This window comes from Mugil cephalus, chromosome 3, assembly GCF_022458985.1.
Source record: "Mugil cephalus isolate CIBA_MC_2020 chromosome 3, CIBA_Mcephalus_1.1, whole genome shotgun sequence".
In the NCBI taxonomy this organism is placed as follows: Eukaryota; Metazoa; Chordata; class Actinopteri; order Mugiliformes; family Mugilidae; genus Mugil; species Mugil cephalus.
The window spans coordinates 26,875,398-26,899,437 of NC_061772.1; the positions used below are offsets into that span (position 1 = coordinate 26,875,398).

At 42.6% G+C, this 24,040-nt stretch overlaps 1 protein-coding gene across 1 annotated transcript; it reads right to left on the minus strand.

Annotated features, from left to right (window-relative positions):
- Positions 1-918: 918 nt before the first annotated feature.
- On the minus strand, positions 919-23,977 carry galns (galactosamine (N-acetyl)-6-sulfatase). Its single transcript, XM_047580857.1, has 14 exons — positions 23,822-23,977; positions 23,475-23,598; positions 23,086-23,160; positions 22,845-22,947; positions 21,839-21,982; positions 21,079-21,145; positions 20,466-20,593; positions 20,251-20,390; positions 20,065-20,168; positions 15,533-15,675; positions 13,070-13,172; positions 7,341-7,462; positions 2,410-2,527; positions 919-1,379 (listed from the first exon to the last, which is right to left on the minus strand). The coding sequence occupies exons 1-14, from the start codon at positions 23,936-23,938 to the stop codon at positions 1,293-1,295; spliced, it is 1,575 nt and encodes a 524-aa protein (XP_047436813.1). The 5' UTR covers positions 23,939-23,977; the 3' UTR covers positions 919-1,292.
- Positions 23,978-24,040: the final 63 nt, after the last annotated feature.

The following is a 24,040-nucleotide window of genomic DNA, read 5'->3' on the forward strand; positions in this document are numbered from 1 at the left end:
CAGTCACGTTTCTGTCAGTCTGCCCCAGGGCAGCTGTGACTACTGTGGTAGTTTACCACCACGAGGTTGTGACTGTGTAAGTGACTGAATAATACGTTCAATGTAAAGCATCTCTGAGTGTCTATGACAAAGCTATATTTGAAAAAATTTGATTAATAATATTATTAAACTCTTCGTCCCCATGTCTATTTTTCTGCATCCTGTGCGAAAATGACATATATTAATAAATGGGTTATATCTTCACAACTCTGTTAAATAATTTTGGTGACGCAAATAACTGTGAGATTGCTACAAAAATGTCAGAACAGAGATAAATGTTTCTGTGTCACAGAAAAATAATCTGGAACAAAGTAGTAAATATAGATTTCTGTTCTCGCCTAAAAAGCCCCACATTATTTGAAGTAAAAACCACCCCTGATATGAAAATTATGCCTTTCTGTCACATTTTGGCACCATATGTGCCATTTGACCTTTGTCGGGTACCACTCTGAAAAACTAATTTAGTTCCACTGATATATCACTTAATACAAATACAACCGTTTTCACCCAGACTATGTGTAAAAGGAAGCCTTCGCTGAAACTCAAAGGAGAATATCTCGACAACCGATAGGTCAATTTTAATGATTGATACCTCTATCGACTAATCAGAGTCTAAACACTCAAAAGCCATGCCCAAATTTACTGTAGCAACCACCAATGATGACCCAGAATGAAGTAAACACAAAGATCGCATCAGTGAAGGTAAGACATACTTTACGATTTTGCAAAAGTTACTTTCGCGACTCTTTGGCTTCTAGCTCTCTGAGTTTCTGTAACACAGTGAAGAGATAGACATCATTGTAATCAACCTCATCTGTATGGTTATCGGGAAGTGGCGAGGTTAATAGAAACATAACAGATACATACATACACATATAATACATATTAACTGCTTTATTTTTCACAGTAAAAGACAATTTTATTGCAAAACATTGTTCATAGGATACAGAACGAAACTTTGTGCAATTCACTGTAGCCCCAAGATGAATAAATACAGTACATATCTCTTTCTGCTCTTAATCATCATCATCACCAACAACTGTAAAAAATATTTGGAAGATTAATGTCATGTTGTGATACTCAACCAGTTCCTTGGATTGGGCCCATATCCTTCTCCACCACAATTTCACAAAGAACTTCATTTTAAAAGATACATTTTAAAGATATGTAAAATCACTAGGTTGACGGTTCTGTAGTAAGGCACATCTTCCTGTTTTGCTATCTCATCTTCATCTGGCCCAGAACGTTGTCTCTCAGTGTGGCCAATCACATTTCCAGGGTGCAGACTTGGGCGCTTTCAGACACTTTCCTATCTTCTCGCAGCCGGCAGGGGCCCAGTTCTGTAAATAAAGAAAGTACAGTCATCGCAGCGAGTGCAGCAACACGGCGTTATCTCCAGGAAGTAAGTGTAACTATTCTGTAAGAGTTTAATTTTAGTTTGTCAGTGGTGGCACTAAGCACCAGTTGGTTTTTGCTTCCTGTCTTGTGCCATGCAGGCTATCAAGGGACTTCAGTTTCCTGCCCTGCGCTTTCTTTCTCTTTCTTTTTTTAATGAGTCTTTTCCTTTGGCAATGAGCAATAGGCAGGATCTTGTGTTGTTAAATGAATATTAACACATTTTTCATAAGAGTTAAATAACATTGACCGTCTTGTGACAATTCAGTGCTCTGCTGGGAAACTTTTGGACCTGGCATTCGTTAATGTGGATGTTACTTAGACGTGTAGCACCCACCTAGACCAGACCAGACACCCCCCACCCCCTGGCTTTGTTGAAATGTACTGGAATGCAAACCCTCATTAAATATGTAGAAGTTGCACGTTAACTTGTTCAAGACTCAAATACAAACCAGGGCAGCCACTGGTATGATCCATAAGATTAAGATTGCGCTTACATTATGCACCATAAGGGGGCAGTGTTGTAACACAAATAAACACACATCAGCGTCCTCACAAGCTTTGGAACTGGGAGGGAGACAAAGCCACAACTCAGTTCTGCTGCCTTAAATAATCAAAAAACAGATTTATTCACAAATCACTGGCACAATATCAAGTAGGAAAAAAATAGGGCCCTGCCCGAGGTGATGACTTCATCAAGTGTGATGCACGCTGTGAAGTATGTAAGTAAGCAAATAAGAAGCAAATAAAAGCTCTCTATTTGGAGAGATAGGTTATTAGTCGAGCTACGACTCGTTGTCATTTATTTTAGATTTCATTTATCTGATGACTGCAGACATGTCTTATTTACATTTACTTGTCATACGACAGTATGTTGTGTGAAGAAGCTCAACTAAACTGGTTGATTTTACAATAGTATTATGAGATTAAACGCTGAAACAACGCATATACTTGTTTATAAGATGGGAATCGTACCATTACTGCCAAGTCACACATGTTGAGCTGCGGCATCCCGGGCACCAGAGTCTTCTTATGCTCATTCACAATTGGGAAGATCTGTCTCATGACATCCTGGTACTCCTTCGCCAAAACGCTGCAAACATGCAAAAAAAACAAAGACGTATAGTCAGTGGGGTGCTCATCTCCTAATTATTTCTTGACTAACTGTAGCATCAAAAGACAAATTAAGTTGTTTCTGCGTAACTCAGATATCTTAATTTATCTGACGGAAAGTTCAAAACTTCAAAAGAAGCTGAATGAAATGAATGAAATTAGTTGCTAAGACATCTGCAGAATATTTTCCTTTTGGCTCTTTTACAGCAAAAAATTAACTAGTATACAACAAAAATGTTAAGTGTACATATACAGTAAACTATCTGCTGTGTGATAACATTGGTTCTATTTCTTGCATTTGCAAATTTTGTATATATTTGCTAATTTTATTTTATTTTATTTAATTATTATGTTTTAAAACTATAAAATATATTTTGATTAAATTATAGTTTTATATACTTTATTTATTTCTTTATTTTTTTACTGTTACAAGGCAATTTCCCTTGTGGATCAATAAAGTCTAAGTCTAAACATACTGTAACAATTACACCTCTGGACCCATATTCACCATATTAATACGTGTAAGTCACTGCTGTTTTTTTTTTCGCATACTGATTTTGTCCAATTGTTGTTTCACTACAAAATTAAAAGCCTTGCATGTACACACAACGAACATAATCCCCTTCAATGCATGTATAAAATACGATGTAGCCTACAGGCTTATCTCATTATATTAGCATGATGACACGCTACAGCATCAAAGACCAAAAAAAAAAAAAAGAAAAAAAAGAAAGCCATAAACACACACAGGCTGTCCACTCGGGTAACCTTTGGGAAAGCACACTCAGCAGGGTGAACTATGTAACCCCCATCGCATCCCCTGTCTCTCAATTACTGCTGTTGGACACCAGTGAGCCCGAGCACCTCTGTGCATTATTATATTCAGAGTGTAAAACACAGGGGCCCTGAAGGCTTTCAAAGGAACGCTGCTCTCAATAGGACCTGTAGGGTTAATGGGCTGTGTGTGTGTGTGTGTGAGCGTGTTGTGTTGGGGGGGGGAGTGGGCGTCTGGTGGCGTGACACAAGGATAGACAAATATCAGCAGTGCAATTACACCCCTGATACACTCGCCGGCAGCACCTGTGCCAGCCTTCCATCCTCCCTCCACTGCAAACCCAACCCTCTGATTGGCCCCCGGGGATCATGTGCATGTGTGTGAGGTGAAGTGTCAATTAGAGTAATAACCTCGGGCCCTGTCCAGCTCACACCTACCCTCCCTCTTAGATCTCCCACAGGGCAGCAAGGCTTCCTCCATCAGCCAGCACCTGCTCCTTTCCTTGATAGTCTTTACTTTCCCCTACAATTACTTGACTGGTACTGCGGCTGCAATTAGTCTCTCTCCTTGTGTGCTACATTTGTCATAAGTTGACCATCTATCCGTGCATCGCCACCCTAGCTGATAGGAAAAAAAAAAAACGTTTTCGGTTCAAAATCACACATTCAGATTAAATTGCTTCAGCTATCTAAAATCGAGAATTCCGCTTTCGTCCGATCTCGATCGGGGAGGAGGAATATTTCCTTCGCCTCCAATCTGTGCTCGCCACTGATTGTTGCGATTCATTTCCGTGATAAGTGATGAAGCAGCTTAATAGAAGTAAATGTAAGGGAGATTTATCAGGCCGCTGGAAGTCTTCATATTTCTCCATGCGAGCGTGCAAGCGAAGGGGAAAGTTGCACCGAGCTCCTAAAGTTTTCTATTGTTTTGTCTATGCACTGAAAATCTCAGAGTGCGGACCTCTAAATCAAAAACTAATAATATCATTTGTTTATGCCCCCCTCTGCAAACAAATAATGAAAAGCCCACAGTCAGCACAGCTCATTATCATGATTATAACCCTTAGCTTAGTAGTGTAGAGGCAAAATCTGGAATAATAAGCAGGCTGTATGCAAATGGAGTCTTTTGATTTATAATGTATGGCACCCAAGGGGGATGGGGGCATTGCTCAGGTGTGTCACCACTCTGATTACTGATTCATAACACTATTGCAGGAAGACACACACACACACTCACGCACGCACACACACACACACACACACAAACAACCACACAGTAGCAGAAGGTGGGGGAATTGAGGAGACAATCAAATACATCTGTCCTGCCTTCCCCTCCCCTCCACCGTCTTCTCCACCCCGATGGAAATTGAGCACTTCAGTGAGGACTATTGATTGGGGACACAAGAGCTCGGTGGCAGGCGGCGGCAGATGAGGCCAGACTGTGCAGGGACTGCGCCTGCAGTGTCGGGGCTGGGAGTGACGCGGGTGACCGGGAGCTCTGGGGACGCACGAGGCCAAAGAAAGGACGACGTGTTGGTCTCAGGGGCGAAGGCAGGAAAAAGGTTTCGAGCTGGTGCGGTTAAGCTCCAACGTCAGAGAGTCTGGTGGATGGTTGAGTGCGTGTTTCATTGTGGACCACCACCGGAGGACCTGTCATCCTCCAGCTCCGACGTATAAATAACATTCAACCAGAAACACGGCAAAAAAAATAAATGTTCCTCTCTTTATACACTGCTTTTCTGGGAATTGCGTCTGTGTGTGTGTGTGTGCTCCTTGTGATATCACAGCCTGCGACAGTAGTGAAGGTATGTGTGCGGACAGGCCCTACATCATCTTAAGTGGCTCTTTAGGTGCTGACAGAGATTAATGGTGGCCGGGCTGCCAGTCCAGCTGGGGGACCTAAGAGCACACGGACAAAACACACACACACTCACACTCACACATGTACGCAGGGACATAGGTTTAACTGGGACGTAGGAGAACGGTCCCGGTGGACGGAGAGGAACGGAGGATGAGTGGCGACAAGTGAGCTGAGATGCATTAACGCAGGGGCATCAAACTCATTTTAGATCAGGGGCCACATACGGCCGGACCAGTAACAGGATACAGTATTAACCAATAAACAACCACAACACTAAATGTTGTGTAAATAAAGTTCATTATAAAAATGGCCCCTGTGCAGAGGGTCCGTGTAGGGTCAAAAATTTAAATTTAAATTCAAGGCATTTTTCTTTATCAGGATCGAGTATGGACGAACAAAACTTTAAAAACCACCATTTTCCGTTCCTAAAAACAAAAAATAAAATCGCTAGAAGACAGAAACAAAAAAAAAGCGCCTTTTTTTTCATATTGTGCGTTGTTGTTTTCAAAGTAAGAGCGTGTGCGAGGACGGCGCTGTGTAAGAGAAGTTGATGGAATCAGTACGTTGTTTTCCGAAATAATAGAAGAGTCTCAGTGAAGAGGACATGGCTGCAGAAAAACGTCACATATTTCAGGTAAAAACTAAAAATAACTACATATAAGCAGGGGATAGTTAGCTACTAGCTAACATTACAATGATATGCATCAGATTTCACGTCAGATTTCACGTCAAAGTCATGTCAGGTAAGGTTGTAAAGACCATTTAGCCTGGGCTAGCTAGCAAAACCACACATAAGTCATATATTTGGCCGTTCCATAAACAAAGTACCGTCCTCATACAGGCTCCTACTTTGAAAATGACAACGTCCGTTTGCAGAATGTGAAAAAAACGCGTGCTGTTGTGTTTCTGTCTTTCTTTTTTGTTTTTAGAAGCAGAAAATGAAAATCGCCACTTTTCAAAGTTGTTTATCCCTTCTGATAAAGAAAAATACCAATTTTAATTTTTGAATTTTGAAATGAAAATCATGAATGAACTGCTCATTTTGTTGTTTTCAAATATCCTTTTCTGAACATGAAAATCCAATCACCAAGAACATACACGGTCTGCAGAAGAAGAAGGGGGGAAAGTTCTAAAAAAAAGTTTTGAGGTTCAGATTAGAAGAAGAGGTCATGCATGGGTGTAAGTAGAGTGACATAGGAAACAAACTCAATGACCCCTCTTTGCAGTAAAAAAAAGTAAAAATAAATAAATAAAGTGTGCAGTTTTGGGTTGTGTGTGTACACGTCCAGCACTCAGCACAACACATGGCTGCATATTGATTGGTTTTTGCTTCTTCTTCTTCTTTTTTTTTTTTTTTTTTTTTTTATTCTTCCAAGTGAATAGCTGGGCTAAAAGGTGGGCAAATGAAAAACAACATTAATGTTTTATCATCCAATCTCGATCTGGAACTGAAAGCAGCTTGAGGAGGAGATGAGGCCGGGGCAAAATATGAGAGGCAGGAAAAGAAAAAGGTCAGTGTGAGAGCTTTTTCTACGCCGGCAGGGAGCCGGAGAGCTCATCAAAGTGTTTTTTTTTTGTTTTGTTTTGAGATGATCTTAATGTATTACTCATGGTGTCCTCTTTGTGTCATTTGTTTCTCACATTAACAGTCAGAGTAAAAGATGACGCTCATCCCCTTTGAAGCCTTATTTAGTGGAGTCATAATTCAGGCCTGGTTGTTTGTGTCGTGTGGCGTCACTTCCCTCTGAGCGTTTCTTAACTCTCCTCCGGGCCGAGGCGCAGAGACACACACAGCACATTAAACAGCACTCGCTCTCAATTTGGACCCCAACAATTTATCTTGCAATTTTAACCTGCAGCGATGCACCCGGAGGGTTGAGGGGCCAGAGAGTGATCTTTAAGGAGCTGTTTGCAATCACAAAGAGAAGGGTGTAATCAGGCGTGCTCTGGCTGAGTGGATCAATCCGCCAGCTTCTTTTTTTTCCGATGCCACTGAATCGGCATTGATCTTACACACACTCTGCCACAGGCAAATAACTTCCCTTTTCTTACTTCTTTCTTGCCACACTTCCTTTTCCAACATATCTCTCTCTCTTCTTGCTTCTGGCCGACTCCCTCTGCCCCACTCTTGCAAATCTACTTTGAATTTACCACTAACCTGATCGGGTATTTTTCTCCGGGATCACGACCGAGGTGGAAGAGGATGGGCACCAGTGTGTGCTCTTTCTGATCGTGGGTGGTGACATCCTGCACCTCTTCACCTGGGCAGAAGTTTATACCCTGGAAAAAAAACAAAAACATTACTCATCCTATGAGAAATAAAGTGTCCAGTAGCTTCATCACATAGAAACAGGAAGAATTACAGCTGAATATATGAAAGATATTTAAGTTAGATAATGATTCATGATGGACCGGAGTTTGTCCAGCTGTGAGCTTCCTTCTTCTTAGTGCTGCCTCCTCGGGACACCACAGCGTAGAAGAAGGCAGTGATAACGATGGTCTAACATGTCCAGCAGCGTCCGGCAGATATTAAACAACCTCAGTCTCGTGAGCAATTCTAGACGGCTCTGGCCTTTTTTGTAGTCTATGTTAGTCGACCTGTCCAGTTTGTGATCCAGATGTAGAAGCAGGTACTTATAGGTTACGTTATATATATACAATGTACAATCATATATATTGATTGTATATGACTTTTCAATATACCAGCATACTGCTGTATTTGAATTGTATTTGTATTTGAATTTGAATCTGATTTCTGGGGACAGTCCCCGTTCTGATTGACCTGTCCCCTGGCTATAGCTGTCCCCAATTTTAGCTTTTTATGAATGAGAAAAAAAAAAAAAAGTTTCGCGCAGACTACAACTATTACTATTAGCTGACCACACTTCTATTGACATTAGCAGTTTAAATGTGTTTAAATATGAATAAATATGTCAAAATAAATTAAACCGTAATTGTCCCCATTACTTTATTCCATCTTGATCATTAATTCTTTTTATTTTATCTCTGAGCTGTAAATGTTCCTGGATGTTCACATCAGCAGTCAGTGTTAACACAGGGCCATGCAAACCTGTTTTACTTCTAGTGTGAGATTATTCTACAATATTTACTCATCATCACAGTAAAATAGTCCATCCTTAGTCAATCTACTGCATTAATTCCTCCCTCAACCAGTAGAAAATGTTGTGAACATGTGATTATGCATGAAAAAAAACAACGTAATATACCGTCAGAATATTGAAAAATACCGTGATATACATATTTGCTCATGCCGCCCAGCCCTAGGGACTTCATCTTAGTCTTGGTGACAAGACTTTGCCTCGTCGATGTACAACAACCTCAGGTTCAGGTTCATTTGTCACATGCAGGATTAACACGGGGCAATGAAAACGTTGTGCCAGAGAGAACTGGTCGGCTCAGCCATAAATAGCAAGAGCAAAAAGAAAACTGCGCACGAAACTTACAGAATTTACATCACTTTTACAAAAATGTCACACGGATGTGGCAGTCATGAAACTCTTGCACCATGACACCTCTAAATTGACTGATAAAGAGGGGGGAAGGGGAGGGGGAGGGATCAGAGAGGTGTTTTCTGTCTTTCTTTTTTTTTTGTTTGCCACTTCTTGTTTCTGAATCCTCTGTCATTCTGCACGCCTGCTGCAGCGGTGTCTGTTCTTAAAACACACAGATCACCACTCAGCCAGAAGCCTGTGACAGTTCCAGGTCACTGCCTTCTGTACGTACGCCGCCATAAGACTAATATACAGACGGGAAAGGAGTGGAACTGCCCTGCTTTGGCTAAAAAAACTGTCATAAATTAGATATGAAGGTCGGCCTTTCCACTGCAGAGCAGCCAGACGCGGTAATTGAGGTCAGCTCCGCACGTAAGACAAAAAGAAAGTATATTTGATTACACTCTTTATGCACCAAATAAATGAAACACAAGAATTAAAATAGAATTAAAACAGAGATGAACAATTCCTCCATTCTCTGCGGTCTAAAGCTGATTCTTCCAGTTGAAATACATGCAAACAAGGACTTTCCTGCGTCTTTTGTCGTGCACAAATTTTAAAACCTGCAGCTGAACTGTGGAGATGAGTGTTTAGATTTAGGCATGCAGCCACCTGCTACCCCCGGAGCCGGGAGCCTAATCTCACGGCAGTATGGTCTATATGCATATTGTCTTTCAATCTGTCGTGTTGTTTCTGCGGCTTCTGGTGGTACATGTTGAAGGGGCTTCAAGTCACTTGCAAAACAGGAGGACTGTTGCTGCCTCCTCTTCATCTCTCCACGCCTTCGCTCCTGTTCCCTGACTCCATTCTCAGGAGCCTGGCAGCAATCGCAGCCTGATTGAGTCACTTTCACTCCTCCAGAGCCCCCCCCCCCTCGCCACCCCTCGGAGATCTACCCCCTCCTTCAACCCGCACACACAGATATATATACACACCGACACACACTCTTTTTTTTTTTTTTTTTTTTGATGAGCACAACTAATATTGAAAAGGCATTCATCTGTAAGGCGCTGTTGCTGCCCCCCCTCTGAGATCGCTCTAACGGAGCAACCTCAAAATACATATAGAAGAGAGAGGCTCAGATAGACACCCACCACCCTGCGGAGACGCCACTGATCCAGACTTGTCCTGACTTTTGAAGCCGACAAGCTTAGAAATGCAGAAAAGAATGAAGAAAGAAATCATCCCGGAGGAGCAGCGAGAAAAGTCCTGCTGTGTGTATCGCTCCGTTTCTGCCTCTCGTATCCAAGACATTACGGCGGGGGCCCGCGTATCTCGCATGACATTAAGGAGCTAAGGATAGAACAGGGCCACCGTTATTACAAGATAAGGCGCAGGAGCATCTAGGGGTGGTTGGAAAAGGCAATCACTGGGTGAAAATGAATCAATGATTTGGAAGGATCACTTTATGTGTGGCTTTTTATAGCAGCATCTTAATGCGCTGATCAGGCATAACATTATGACCATAATATAATTGTGTAGGTCTCCCTTGTGCCTCCAAAACAGTTGTGACTGAACATGGACCTTCTGAGGGTTGTCCTGTGGTGTCTGGCTACAAAATGTTGTTAATGGGGCCTTTGGGTCCTATGGATTGAGGGGAGGGGCCTCTATGGATCTTCCCACAGATACTTGATCAGTTTGGGACCTAGTGAATTCACTTTCATATTTTTTTTTAGTTGTTTCTAAACAACAAATATGGCAATATGTAGATACACTGGAGTGTTTCCACTCACCTCAAGTTATAATGGCTCCCGATACAATGCACGATGAAAATTTATCCAGTCATAAAAAGAATGACAAATCTCGTAAAATGGAAGTTCCTGATTCTGCGTTTGTTTGGCTGTTGAGTTGTAATCTCTCAGAGGAATGAGTGACTGGACTTTTAATGTCAGAGCTCATCACACACTATTACAGTTTGCTGCTGGTAATTATTTAGTTTACTTAAGTAGGTTTTTGAATGTGGAGGCTTTTGTATTTGTACTTCTTGGATACCTGCTAAAAGTTTTTATTGTACAGCAACGCACTTTTTCTCTGTGCCTGCGTGGGTTGTCCGGCTTCCTCCCACAGTCCAAAGACATGCTCGTTAGGTTAAGTGGAGATTCTAAATTGGTGGTTGTCTGTCTCTCTGTGTTAGCCCTGAGATAGACTTACTCAGTGACAGCTGTGGCTCCATCAGCCCGCATCTACTTCTTCTCAGATTCTGTGTCAGGAAATAAGCAGCCACCGTGGGACTAACAGGTGTCTCTGAAACAGGTCCCTTTCCACTTTTCATTCAACCCGTGTAAAGTACTCAACGAGATTAAATAAAGCTGTCCCAGACCTTCCTCCTGTAGCACAGGTTACTCAGCAAATCCAGATACAAAAGGCGGCGTCACGACAAACTACATTTCACAACATTAACATCACCACGCTGCCTCGGAGAGTTTGACGAGAGCCGTTTAAGCCTGTGAAATTTCTCATTTTCCCCATGGCTGAGCTGCACGAACGCAGCCAGGGCAGAGCGATACGTCTCCCAGCTATTAACCTGTAATTTCATTCTCCTTCGCAGACACACATCTTCCCTTGTTTATTTCTCCACCGAAGGCCAAGAAAGCGAAATCATATTCCTGAGCTTTACTGTAAAGCTGAGGAAAATCCACGAAACAAACATGAAGAGTGGACTTAATTTATTTTTTTTCTTTTGATACAATATCGATGTTGAATGTCTTAAAAACAATTTTAAAAGAAAATTAAAAAGTTTTGGGCTGATCGTGAACGACTTCCACAACTCCCCCACCACTTCTCTCTGAACAAGTGCAATAAATTTGAAATGGATCATTTGGATTAATATGTTTTTTTTTAACTCAATCTGTCTAATGAATTATCATTGTCATCGGATGTACGTATTTACAACGTGTTTTTTAAGCTGCAATTAAAATTCCTCAGTGAACTAAGTAGAACATTGCAGTATATCGCAATATCATAATATCGCAATAATGTATCTTATCGTGACTCGAGTGTCATGATACGTATTGTATTGTCGTAAAATCCTTTCCAACACCCACCTCTAGTGCTTTCCCTTTATAAAAGCAAGTGAGTGGCTGTGGCTGAGGAGGAAACATGCTAGCTGAGGAGCATGCTAAATGTAATGCTAGCTAGGTGGTTTTAGTAGTTAGTAGTAGGGCTAAGCTAATCTCTAGGTTGAAAGTCACATGGAAAACGCCACATTTTTGTGCTGCTGTTGGCTAGGCTAGTTAGCTGGTGGCTTCTGGTTGGTTGCTAGCTGGTAGCTGACTACTTGCCTGCTGGTCGGTTTTCAGTTGGACTTGGCTTCTAAATGTGTTTGGCCTGGGATTGTAACATCTTATCCTGTGTAACAATGAATACATGTGGATGAAAGTTTAGGAATGACCACTAATCAGGTGCACAAGAGAGCACAACATGGACACAGGAAAATACTTTTCTTTCTTCCAAAGCCGATTTACAAACCATATGGATCATAATCTGCCGTGAACGCATCATTTTTTTTGTTTACATTACATACATATGCTTTTGAAATGCATTGTGGGAAAAACAGCTGAAGGATTCAACCGTAACGGCACAAAGCACCATAAGGGGAATTAACTTTCCCTTCGGTCGCTCAGTGGAAGCGAACACGCAGACATGAACGGCACGGCCGAGCCAAACATGTATGTGCATCAGCCTTGCTTTTTCTTCTCTCCTATGTACACACACACACAAACACACACACACCAATCAATAGGCAACTCACAGGCAATCAGACGCCATTATTTGTGAAGTTCCACTTCAGTTCACATGAGTTGATAAAAGGAGGCCACTATTGATTCAACGGCCCTGAAGGAGAGAGCAATTTAAACGACCGATGGGGCATAAAACAAACTGGATCACAGGAGGGAGGACAGGAGGACATGTGTTTTTATGGACAGAGGAGACAACGAAAGAAAAAAAAAAAGCACCTTACTTTCGTGCTTCTCGGGTGTCAGATTTCAACATTTCTCCTGATATATTTTATCCGCGCCGAGTTCACGGAATTACGGCCTAAAGAGCAGGCATATGTAAATGGAGGGGGAAAAAATTCCACTGGAGTTTGAACAAACAAGTCAAAGTGGTTGATGAATGATGTAAGTCACGCTGATGTGTGCGGAGCCGGTGGCGGGGGCTCTTCATTAATATTCATTACACTCTGATGCATACAGCAAATCAAATGATGAGCCACTCTCACGATAACGGCGACAACAGCCAGAGTGTTTGTGTGTTTGCGTGAGATTAGGAAGAACAAAGGCGGAGGACAATGGGGGGAAGGATGTTGCCTTGCAAATTAAGAAATGAGGAAACAGAAGTGGGATGGGGTTGAAGTTTAAAAACGGAGTCTTACACTTTTAAACTCCTCCCATGAGTTGCTCCAGGTCCAGTAGTGCGCCTTGTATTGTCCAAGCCTCACAGCCATCAGCTCATCTCCGCGGTAATAGAATATCGGCCTATTGAAGGTGAGAAGAGAAGCGGAAAATGCTCAGATTTGTTTGTTTTACACCAGGCAAATTTACATCGAACGGGACAACTGACAAAATATAATTTCTAGCACGCTTACATTTAAGTCCACTCTTCCCATTTTCTATCCATTCCTGCAATATTTCCGCTACTCAGTATGAGGAGCTTGCATCTTTCACATACACAAACAGGACAAATGGTTTGTTCCAAACAAAAGTGTTTGTTAATAGGTCGCACCTGTGAATGCAGCACCGCTAACCACGATTTCAACAGCGTGCAAACATTGGTGCAAACGCTGTTAATGTTGGCCTTGGAAAAGCGAGTCAATCATCGAGCCTGTACACAACACTGTTGTTGTTTTTGTTGTTGTTTTTCCTGCAGAAGTGATGTTCTTCTATCAGTCACCAGCCGGTTATAATAATGTGACTTCAGTGTTCTCGCCGGCGGGAAGGTACGGAGCTCCCCGGTGAAAAGGTACCTTGAACCGTTTGTTCTGAAAGCACTTAATGTGTGCGTTAGCATGCCAGCATCTGCTAAAGGTTCTAGATATTTAGCTGAAGTTAATAAGAATGACGCTATTTTTTTTCTAGTATCTTGTGATAAAACAAATAATAATTAACCCTTTATAGGGCACTCATTGAAATACTTGGCAATTCTAGCTTTCAGCAATAGATTCATGGAGAAAATGGATGAATTTGCCATATATTATTCATTGGCTTTAAGTGGTAAACAAACGCAAACATGTATTTTAGAGCATTAGAACATAAGAGCTGATTCAGGCACTTGTCAACATTATCACATTAGACAACATTAGGACCAGGGACGGCTGGTATAAATGGGCTAACAAGGCTTAAAGAGATGAGAAAATTATTTTTTTGAGTAACTTACAATTGATTGTTTTAAGTTTGAGTGAAGTCAATGGTAGCAACAGAAGAAAAACAGAATATCTCTAAATGTGCTGATTTTTTACAGTCAGCCCTCGGGCCGCTGGTCATTGGTCAAAAGTTCAGCTATCTGAGATGATAATAACTCAAATAATTTAAAGGGACAAAAGCGACAAAATCGTATGTTTTGTGTTTCTTGGTTTGAAAGAAAGGACTGGCTAACGGCAAGGGTAGCCAAGAATTCACTTTTCCGTTTTCCGTGCCTGTTTTTTGGAGGAGATACGCCAAGGAATTCAACAAGGAAATGTGGATTTGAAACATTTCTCGGAAAAAAATTAGATGGATGCAGCGCAAGTCGCATCGGAAACAGCGTTAAGCTGTGGTTGGATAGTACATTGGTTAGAAACGCTGGCCATCGGGGTTCAGATCTCGGTCAAAATGGATTTTTTTTCCATAATGCAGTGTCGGTTTTCATAGTTTCAGTAAGTGAAGATTCTCAGTTAAAGCTACAAATGTTTTTTTCATTTTTTGTTAATGTTTCCCAGAAATTGCATTTTACATGAAAACATTCTGTTAAAAATGTCGTGAGTGAAATGTCGTGATTGTCATGTCGGCCTTATAATTAAAACTTAAAGAAGTGACTGAATAGAACAACACTTAATAGAACATGAGTGAGTCCTCAGCTAAAGCTAAAAAGAGTCTTTTTGAAACTACTTTGCAGTAGTTGGACTTGTTTATTTGGTGTCTGTGCATGAAAGCTCTGTTGAGTCTGTTAAAAATGGCTGAAGTTACTGAAGTGAAGAGTTCTGGTCTGAATTAAAATGCAACTCATTGTTCTGTTCTGTTCTGTTCTGTTCTGTTCTGGCATCGACACTTGCTGGTTGGTTTGGTTTATCATTACATTTCTTTTTTTGTGTGTTTTCATACTGTGATATTCTATTCTACTGTCTCAGGTTCAAACTGCACAATCTTTTCACTCAATAAATTTGAGAAGTTGAAAGATTTTCTTTGATTTGGGGTGCAGTTTGTCATTAAGGGGTGATTAAAGGGTCCTGAAGCCAGACCAGTTGAGATCCACTGATGTAGATCACTAAGTGTACCTGTAATTTATGTAACTGTGTGCATTGTAGGTGATGTTTCCTTTGCTAGTGTGTTGAATTTGTTAGCCCACCCACCAAAGTTCACCACCAGCCACCACTTCTTCATGGTACCTAATAAATCAGTTACACTTGTTCTCGACCACATTTGACCTGAGAATGTTTGATCTCCTCTGATTGGTTCAAAACTTCATGCTTATAAACCTCACTGAGAGGCACAACGCAGAGGCAAACCAAATATGGTTTCTTGCCCCACAAATGGTCAAGATTCATTCTATGGGAACCATTAACTTCCATTAACTTCTGCAATAAGTTTCATGTTGACCTTTTCAATATCTTCAGACATAATTTGCCAAATGGTGCAATCACCTGCTCTGGAGAGTGTGGGGGTGTTTGAGGAGGACTGGGGTCAGGTCGATTCCATCCAGGGTTCGGTCATCGGGAGGGCTGATGCCGGCCAGAGCCAGGCTGGTGGTGAACAGGTCCATGACGTTGGCCAGCTGGAAGCTCACCTGCATGAGGGTGAAGAATTTAAAAGAGAAACAAAAATAAGTTTGAAGAGTCTCATCAGTTAAGTATTCACTCCTCAATCCATATTTTATATCCTTATCTTTTATCCATTTTTTGTAAACTTATACATGTGTGAATCTGGTTTTGAATTTAATTATATTATAGAATTATCTTACACTATTTATTCTTTTACTAATTGTTTTTTTTTTTATGTGCACCTGAGCTACTGTGATCAAACATTTTTCCCTGTGGATAAATAAAGTCTATTTTCCTTGGGCTGTTTTTTAAATCTCTACGATTCATCACTTGATATCTTAAATCCTCAAAACTGACAATGACTTGCTGCATTTTCACTGAGGGATGCTTGCACATGTGACTGTGTGCACACATGTAGAAGATGCTCTCATGTCTGCATGCAGGTTTATTATTAAAGCTCCAAAGTGCCTCTCTTTCTAAATGACTTTTTTTTTTTTTTGGGAGGGGGAAGAAGGCAAAAGAAGGAGCGTAGAAAAGGAGTAGAGGAAGTAGTGAGAGGACAAGGCCCGGGCAAGCAGGCGGCTGAGCTGGCGGAGCGAGCTGGCGTTTTATCTCCTTCTCCCAGTCCCAGTGAAAAGCTTTATTTTATTTATAAACTTTGAACTATTTTCAGATAAAATGCCATTTTTTCGCTGTCATCCTTGATCTTCCGTTCCATTCTCTCCTGAGCGAGCCTTGGAGGGAGACGGCACGCTCACAATCAGATAGCGCTATCAGGCCTCTGCAGCTGCACCGCCATGTGCCGCTGTGCTCCTATCGGCAGCCGGCACACACGCGGACGCACACGCGATGCTCCCGAGCGCTGAAATGAATTCCCTTTTCTTCTGCAGCCACAGAACTAGCCGCAGAAAAAGGCTCTGCAATGCATTCCGTGATCTATCTGCACATCCAGACGCTCCTTCTCACACATACACACAAACACTAACAGATTTAGTCCTTTGCTTCATTTTTCTATTTTTTTTTTTTTTTTATGTATATATAAAACATCCCCCTCGCACAGACATACACAGAGCATTAAAAAAAAAAGACAGGACAAAAGGACAAGAGAAGAAGCAGCGCTGACATTTAGTTGGTAATAACTTGCATGGCTAAAGCGCCAAACTTTAAAAGTTGCATCTTATAGTTTGATTATTTATTAGCTCTGCCGTCTTTTGGAGTCTATACTGAACTTTTTTTTTTTTTTAATTTTATCGCCCTTTGTTCCTTCCCCTTTTGTCTGACTCATCACTCTCTATTAACATCACGCTCTCTTCCCCTCTTCTTTCTCTTGTTTCTCTGCTGTTAGTTATCTGAGGATGCAGAGCGTCTGTCCCCGTCTCTGCCACTCTGCCCGCGTGGCCGCCGCCTGATAACCCAACAAAGGGGATTGTGATCCTCAACAATGCCGTGGGTCTGACAGCCCACCCACCTCCCCATCTTTGTTCCCTACAGCCGCCGCCCTTCACCCCTCCACCCCCCAAAGCCCCCACCCCCGGGCACTGAGAGAATGCTGAATCTGCATCTGCTTCATTCCAGTACACCTTCTTCCCTCCTCATAAATAACAGCAATCACTGTCGCAGACGCTGAAATGATGCATCTGTGTTCAGTCAGTGCAACAAATCTACTACCAACAAAAGGTTTGCGTGGCCGCTCTTTGTCTCACGCATTTATGCTCCAAAAGCTTAAGGACTTTTTCAATGCACAGATCCACAGAGATTTTGGAAACTACAAAAAAAGAAAAAGAAAAAAAGAGGGGGCAACCCTGTTTCTGCTCTGTCCTCCCTCCCAAGCAACACAAAGTGATAAATCCAGATCTGTAGAGCACAGCAGCTCCCAACAAAGCAGCTCTGCCACCAAAGTCCGGGAGGAGCTTCAGCACTGATCTATAGAGCGACAAATACCGTCACTCAACTTTAACCTAAATATTCTTCCCCTTCCAAATGTCTTGAAAGACATTTGTCTATATGAACAATTAATCATGCAAAACGCTGGATAAAAATGTAGGAATTTGGGCTCTGCACCCATGCACATTCATGGAGAGACACTGGTCATATATAATAACATGACACAGGTGCAGCAAAGCACTGTGCACATAACAATGTTTCCTGGCAGACTGACAGCGCCTGCATCTTTAGCGCCGTTCCTCCTTTTCTCTTTTCTATACACCAGCCATCTCTTTTAGTTCTTCCTTGCTTCCTTCCCTGCAAGACCCCCCACCTCCCCCTTCTCCTCCTCTCCCCTACCCCCCCCTCTCCTCTTCCTTTATCCTGAGCGCCTGGCATATTCAGATACTGAAGTCCTCATTACGGCTCAATCCAACCTCAGCAAACACACAAACAGATTAGCCGCTTAAGACGCTCCCAATCCCCCTCTCCCTCGCTACTCTGCCGCGCTATCAGGCCCCAGCACAACCCTGTGAGATGAGCCAGGGGCAAGGCTTACCGCAGACTGCAGCCTCCGCTCGCTCCTCCACAAAAAAATCCCTCTGCGTCACAGCCCCGTGTCACAGCTGCCCTTAATACAATTAAAAGTCATTTGCAGAACGCACAGGCTTAGGGGATCACGGTGTGGGTGGGGGGTTAAATTGGGGAAGAAGTTTAAAAAAAAAAAAAAAAAAAAAAAGACGACAGAGTTTGGGGCATTAATTCTAGCCAAAAATATTTTGAGGGAAGCAGCGGAATAAGCGGCCACACGCTTTGTGGCCAAAATCACACAGTCTGCTTTTACTGTTTCTGGAGTTCAGTCGCCGGATGGAAGTTGCTCGAGATTAATCGGCAAAGGCGCCGATGGATCAGAGCGTGCTCATGTGAAGCAGTAAATGATACACAAGTATGAAAAAAAGTATCAAATCGAAACAATTGAAAAGCAAGGATTAGGGAAATAATTCTTCTTTAGCAGCTTTCAGAGAATATTTGGTGGCAGTATATAAACACACGCTAGTAAAAGGTTGGACCCCTTTTGTCTTCAGAACTGCCTTAATTCTTAATGGCAAACTTTCAACAAGGTGTTAGAAACATTCTTCCGAAATTTTGGTCCATATTGACATGACAGCATCACACAGTTGCTGCAGATTTGTCGGCTGCACATCTATGATGAGAATCTCCCGTTCCACCACATCCCAAAGGTGAAATATTGGACTGAGATCTAGTGACTGTGGAGGCCGTTGGAGTACAGTGAACTCATTGTCATGTTCCAGAAACCAGTTTGAGATGATATGAACTTTGTGACATGGTGCATTATCCTGCTGGAAGTAGCTGTCAGAAGATGGTCCACTGTGGTCATAAAGGGATGGACATGGTCAGCAACAATACTCAGGTAGGGTGTGGCATAAAGTGTGCCAAGAAAATATCCCAAACACCATTACACCACCACCAGCAGCCTGAACCGTTGATACAAGGCAGGATGGCTCCATTCTTTCATGTTGTTTACGCCAAATTCTGACCCTGCCATCTGAATGTCACAGCTGAAATCGAGACTCGTCAGACCAGGCAACGTTTTTCCAGTCTTCTATTGTCCAGTGTTGATGAGCCTGTGTGAACTGTAGTCTCAGTTTCCTGTTCTTAGCTGATAGGAGTGGCCCGGTGTGGTCTTCTGCTACTGTAGCTCATCTTCTTCAAGGTTCAATGTGTGGTTTGTCAGAGATGGCAGTTTCAGCAGTTCAGTGTCTGGCACCAACAACCACACTGCGTTCAAAGTCACTTAAATCCCCTTTCTTCTCCATTCTGATGCTCAGTTTGAACTTCAGCGAGTTGTCTTGATCACCTCTACATGCCCAAATGCATTGACTTGAAGCCATGTGATTGGCTGATCAGCTACTTGTGTTAACAAGCGATTTAACAGGTGTACCTAATAAAGTGGCCAGTGAGTATATATATACATTTATTATACAGATGTTCGTGTACACTAGCATCCAGCTAGCATCTTACATGATGCTAGCCGGGTCAGCAAACATGGAGAGGCACAACCAAGTGGCAGGAACATCTGTACCAAGGTTGGAATAAAAGTTCCCAATGGGCCACACCACAGAAGGTGGTCGAGAACAACAGGGTCAAGGTCCTGTGGGACTTTGTGAGACCAACTGGACATTTTGGTGGTGGATAAAGAGCAGAAGAAGGTGGTGGTGATAGATAACAGCTGACGCCAGCATCAGAAAGAAGGGACACGAAAAGGTTGAGAAGTACCAAGGCTTGAAAAGAGCAGCTGGGACAGTGGTTTCAACAGATCCCAGGAACAACACCTGAAGCCTCAGTCCAGAAGAGTCAGGGCAGTCCTAGGAACAGCTAAGATACTGAACCGGCAGAACCTTCAAACTCTGCAGGCAGGCACTGAGTGAATGATCATAGATTTTTTTTTTTAAAGCCTGAGATATTCTTACCGTGCCTTCTTTAATGTGTCCGGGCCACCAGGCGATGGCAGGCTCCCTCATGCCCCCCTCAAACGTGGTCTCTTTCCCGCACAGGAACGGCCCGTTGCTGCCACCTGATGAATCCACCAGGTCAGATCAAACTCACACAGGACAGAAAACGAACTCTGGGGCTAAACGGCTTCACTGAATGCCTACTTTGATTGGGGCCTGACATCACAGCTGCTCCGTTGTCCGACGTGAAGAAGACGAAGGTGTTATTTTCAATGCCCAGACTCCGCAGCCACGACAGCATCTGACCGATGCTGTAGTCCAGCTCCATCACAGCGTCTCCGTAGCTGCAGCACACAGGCTTGATCAGTCCATTCATTCACAAACTTGTGTCAATAAAACTGCAAGTGAGTGCACCATACCGGCCTCGTTGGCTCTTCCCTAGGAACTGCTTGTGTGCATAGACAGGGGCGTGAGTGGCGTCGGGAGCCCAGTACAGGAAGAACGGCCGCCGAGCCTCGGCCTGACGATATATGAATTCCAGACCTTCCTGCATAGGTAGGAGATGAGAGAGGCTTATCAAAGCAAAGTCACATGTTAAACACTCGTTTAAACCGCGTTTTGAGTTGGCAAGTTGAGGTATCCTTGAATTAAACTGCGGACAGATGTAGAATAAATTCTTCTCTGCATGCTGCTCTTGATCCTGTTAAGTGCAGAATGGGAGGGACGGACAAAAGGCTTTACAGAGATAATCAGTGCGAGCGTGCGAAAGAGTCAATAATCCACTTCTGCTGGAGAAAGCACAGTAACGATCTAAGGCCAGGTCTTTAATTGCATTTGTAAATTCGTTATAGATGATTTCTGTTTTGGTTGAGCTGAAGACAATTTTCCACTCTGGCGGACATTAACGTGGTTTTCTATTCTTCCTGCTTGCTTCACAACAGGGTTTGCGCAACCATTTGCTCTAATGAAACAATGTGGCCGGGAAATCATCTGAGACAGAGGCTCAGAAAGAGCAGGTGAAGCCTGACTTACCATCAAGTAGATCTGTGTGAGGTTTGATTCTCCCGTCTTTGTGTCAATCTTAAAGTCCTCGTAGTATCTGGAAAACAAGTGACTGTGTCAAGTCGTTTCTCTCGTTGCGATTCTTTAACCCGATTGTGCTTTTGAACTTCCTAAATTGGCTGAAACTGCAGCAGACAATCTCCTTAATGGAATGGGAAGTAAAACCCCCCCACCACCACCACCCCTGTCGACTGTGTTCGGAGGAAATTTTTGGCGAGAGACATATTAGGGAAGTCTCAGCAAAGCCGAGCAGAGGGAACTGTTATGAGGTGCTGCTGAAGCGTGGCGCGGCGAGCGGAGAAGCGGTGACAGGCATCTCTTTCTCACGCTTCGCTTCCTCCAGGTGTCCTCTCACACACAGCCAACACAACCTGTCGTCTCTTGAGGGCGTGTGTCCCTGTGTATGAGTGCCTATGTGCAAGTGTGTACGTCTGCCCAGGACCCAGGTATGCAGCGCTGATTAAACCCACGGCTAAGCGAAAAACACGCCCGGCTGCCAGTTCCAATGACCCTGAATACACATATGGCTGTTTTGAGGAAAACAAATGGGCGGAAAATGGAATACACACGCGCAGCTGGTACAGAGAAGAGGGAAGAGGGAGGGAGACGCTCAACTCTAACGGAGCCGCAGACAGACGACATATTCCACTGAGTCACGGGGAAAGATTATAGATTTTCAGCCTCCGTCTCTGTGCTGCGGGTACTTCTGAGTGCCTGCGTGTGAAACTACCTGCCGAGCATCTCGGAGTTGTTGTAGACGGGGATGTTGGGCCTGATTTTGTTGTCATAAGGGCCAAAGTGGCAGTTTGGCGCACCGAACCATTCATCAAAACCGTTCTCCAGAGGAAGGTACTTGGGTCTGTGGCCCAGGTGCCTGCAACGACAAATAAAGAGCTCACACAGGGTAAGAACAACGTGACAGAAGAATCATCCCGCATCCCAGAGGTTAAATTTAGACCATTGTTAAATATTAAATACACATGAAGTTTGGAAGCATACTTTTTTAGATTCTTTTTTTTTTTTTGTCTATTACTGTGCCAACTTTAACAAGTTTTTTATCAGGGAATCGTATTCTCATTCCAACTGATGATCAATGAAGTAAAAAGAAATGCCAGTGTATCATCTCAGAGAAGCTTCACTGCATATCACTGTACAGCGAAGTCCATAAATAATTGCAAACTACAGAAAAATCCTCCATATTGTAGCCGCATGTTTCTGGGTACACAGAGTGTGTATTCATGTTTAAAATGAGATAATCTTTTAATTTATCCCACAGTAGCGAATGTGCACATGTGGTGATAGTAACTGTCTATACTGCATGTACTGATTTATACATTAATATTAGTATCATTGTTTTTTTTTATGTATACACCATTACTGTAAAACACTAAGTTATTTAATAGAATAGTCATAGCCTTTCCCCTATTATTTGGTAAACTTTGGTTAGATGCCTAACTGCATTTCATTGTGTGAGTACTTATACTTTATGCAGTGACAATAAACTTGAATCTAATATGATGTTATTTAAGTGTATGTGATAATGCAAAAAGAATGTGCTAAAATGTGCAAAAACCCCCCTGGGATTCACAGACTGTTCAAAAGAGCACATAAATTTGGCTTAGCTTCCACTTAAAGTAAACCGCAGCAAACGATTTGATCACTCGTTACGCTATTAATCACGGCTTCTAACGCTTCAAAAGCATCTAAAACCTTGGAGGAAAGATAAAAGGGCTCACCACTTGCCAACTATCTTGCTGACATAACCTTTTTTCTTCAACATCCGCGGTAACAAAATCTCATCCTTGGAGATCCCTCCCACTATCTCCTGCGGTGTGTATGCTATGATAAAAAACAAAAACAGTATTTATTGTGCAAAGCGTTCCTTGATTTTATTACACACTGTACATTACAGGCAAAGCGGCGAGGAAACATTTGCAGATGAATCATGTGCACAACAAGAATAAAATAAGAACGTACCATTTCTGGCGTGACCGTTAGTGGTGTAGAAACCGTTTCTGACAGGCAGACGACCAGTCAGAAGCGCAGCTCTGGCTGTGGAACGAATAAACTATTTTATTAGGATTTCAAAATGCTTTTTTGCAACTTGAAAACACAATCTAGTCTTCTTATCGTACTCAGCAGCCAGTGCAAAGTGCTTTAATATCTGGCAATCATTGTAGCTATTTTGAGAATTTGTTTTGTGCAACTATGAGACAAACATATTGCGTTTGACTACAGCTGTTGATTGTGGTCACTCTCCGAATTTCAACACAAACAGGAAAAAACATCTGCGTGTTTTCATGAACTTGAATACCATGTTAAGCTACATAGCCCAGGACCTGACTTTCCAGTTTCCACTGACTTACATGGCGAACAGAGTGGGTTGGCAGTGTAAAAGTTTGGCAGCAGCATGCCCTGAGCTGCCATTGCATCCAGGTTGGGGGTCTCTTTAGAGGGCTGGCCAAACACCCCCAAGTCCCCCCAGCCCATCTAAAAAAAAGAGCAAAGGGAGGTTCATTAACCAATCCAGTAAACTTAGATCGCACCCATACTGTTTACAGGACACAACCTTAAGCAACAAGGACAGAAAGAAAACATATGAAGACAAAATCAGTCAGGAGGAAAGATGTTGCGGGCAGTTCCTCATTTGGTGCCCACACATGCCCCACAGATGTGCTAAACCGAATCGGAAGACACCATTCAAACAACTCACGTCATCCATCAGCATGATGATGATGTTTGGAAGTGACCCATTTGATTCCTTTTCTGTCAATGAGCAGCATATTGTTGCAGCAAGAAGTGTGAGAGATAGAGACACCACCAGTCGCATTGCTGTACAGTAATCATATGACTTCCAGTATCGAGGAAGTGACCGGTTTGTTTTGTCTTCGTGGCCGCGTTCGGCGCAACATTTGCGCATACATGCATTTAA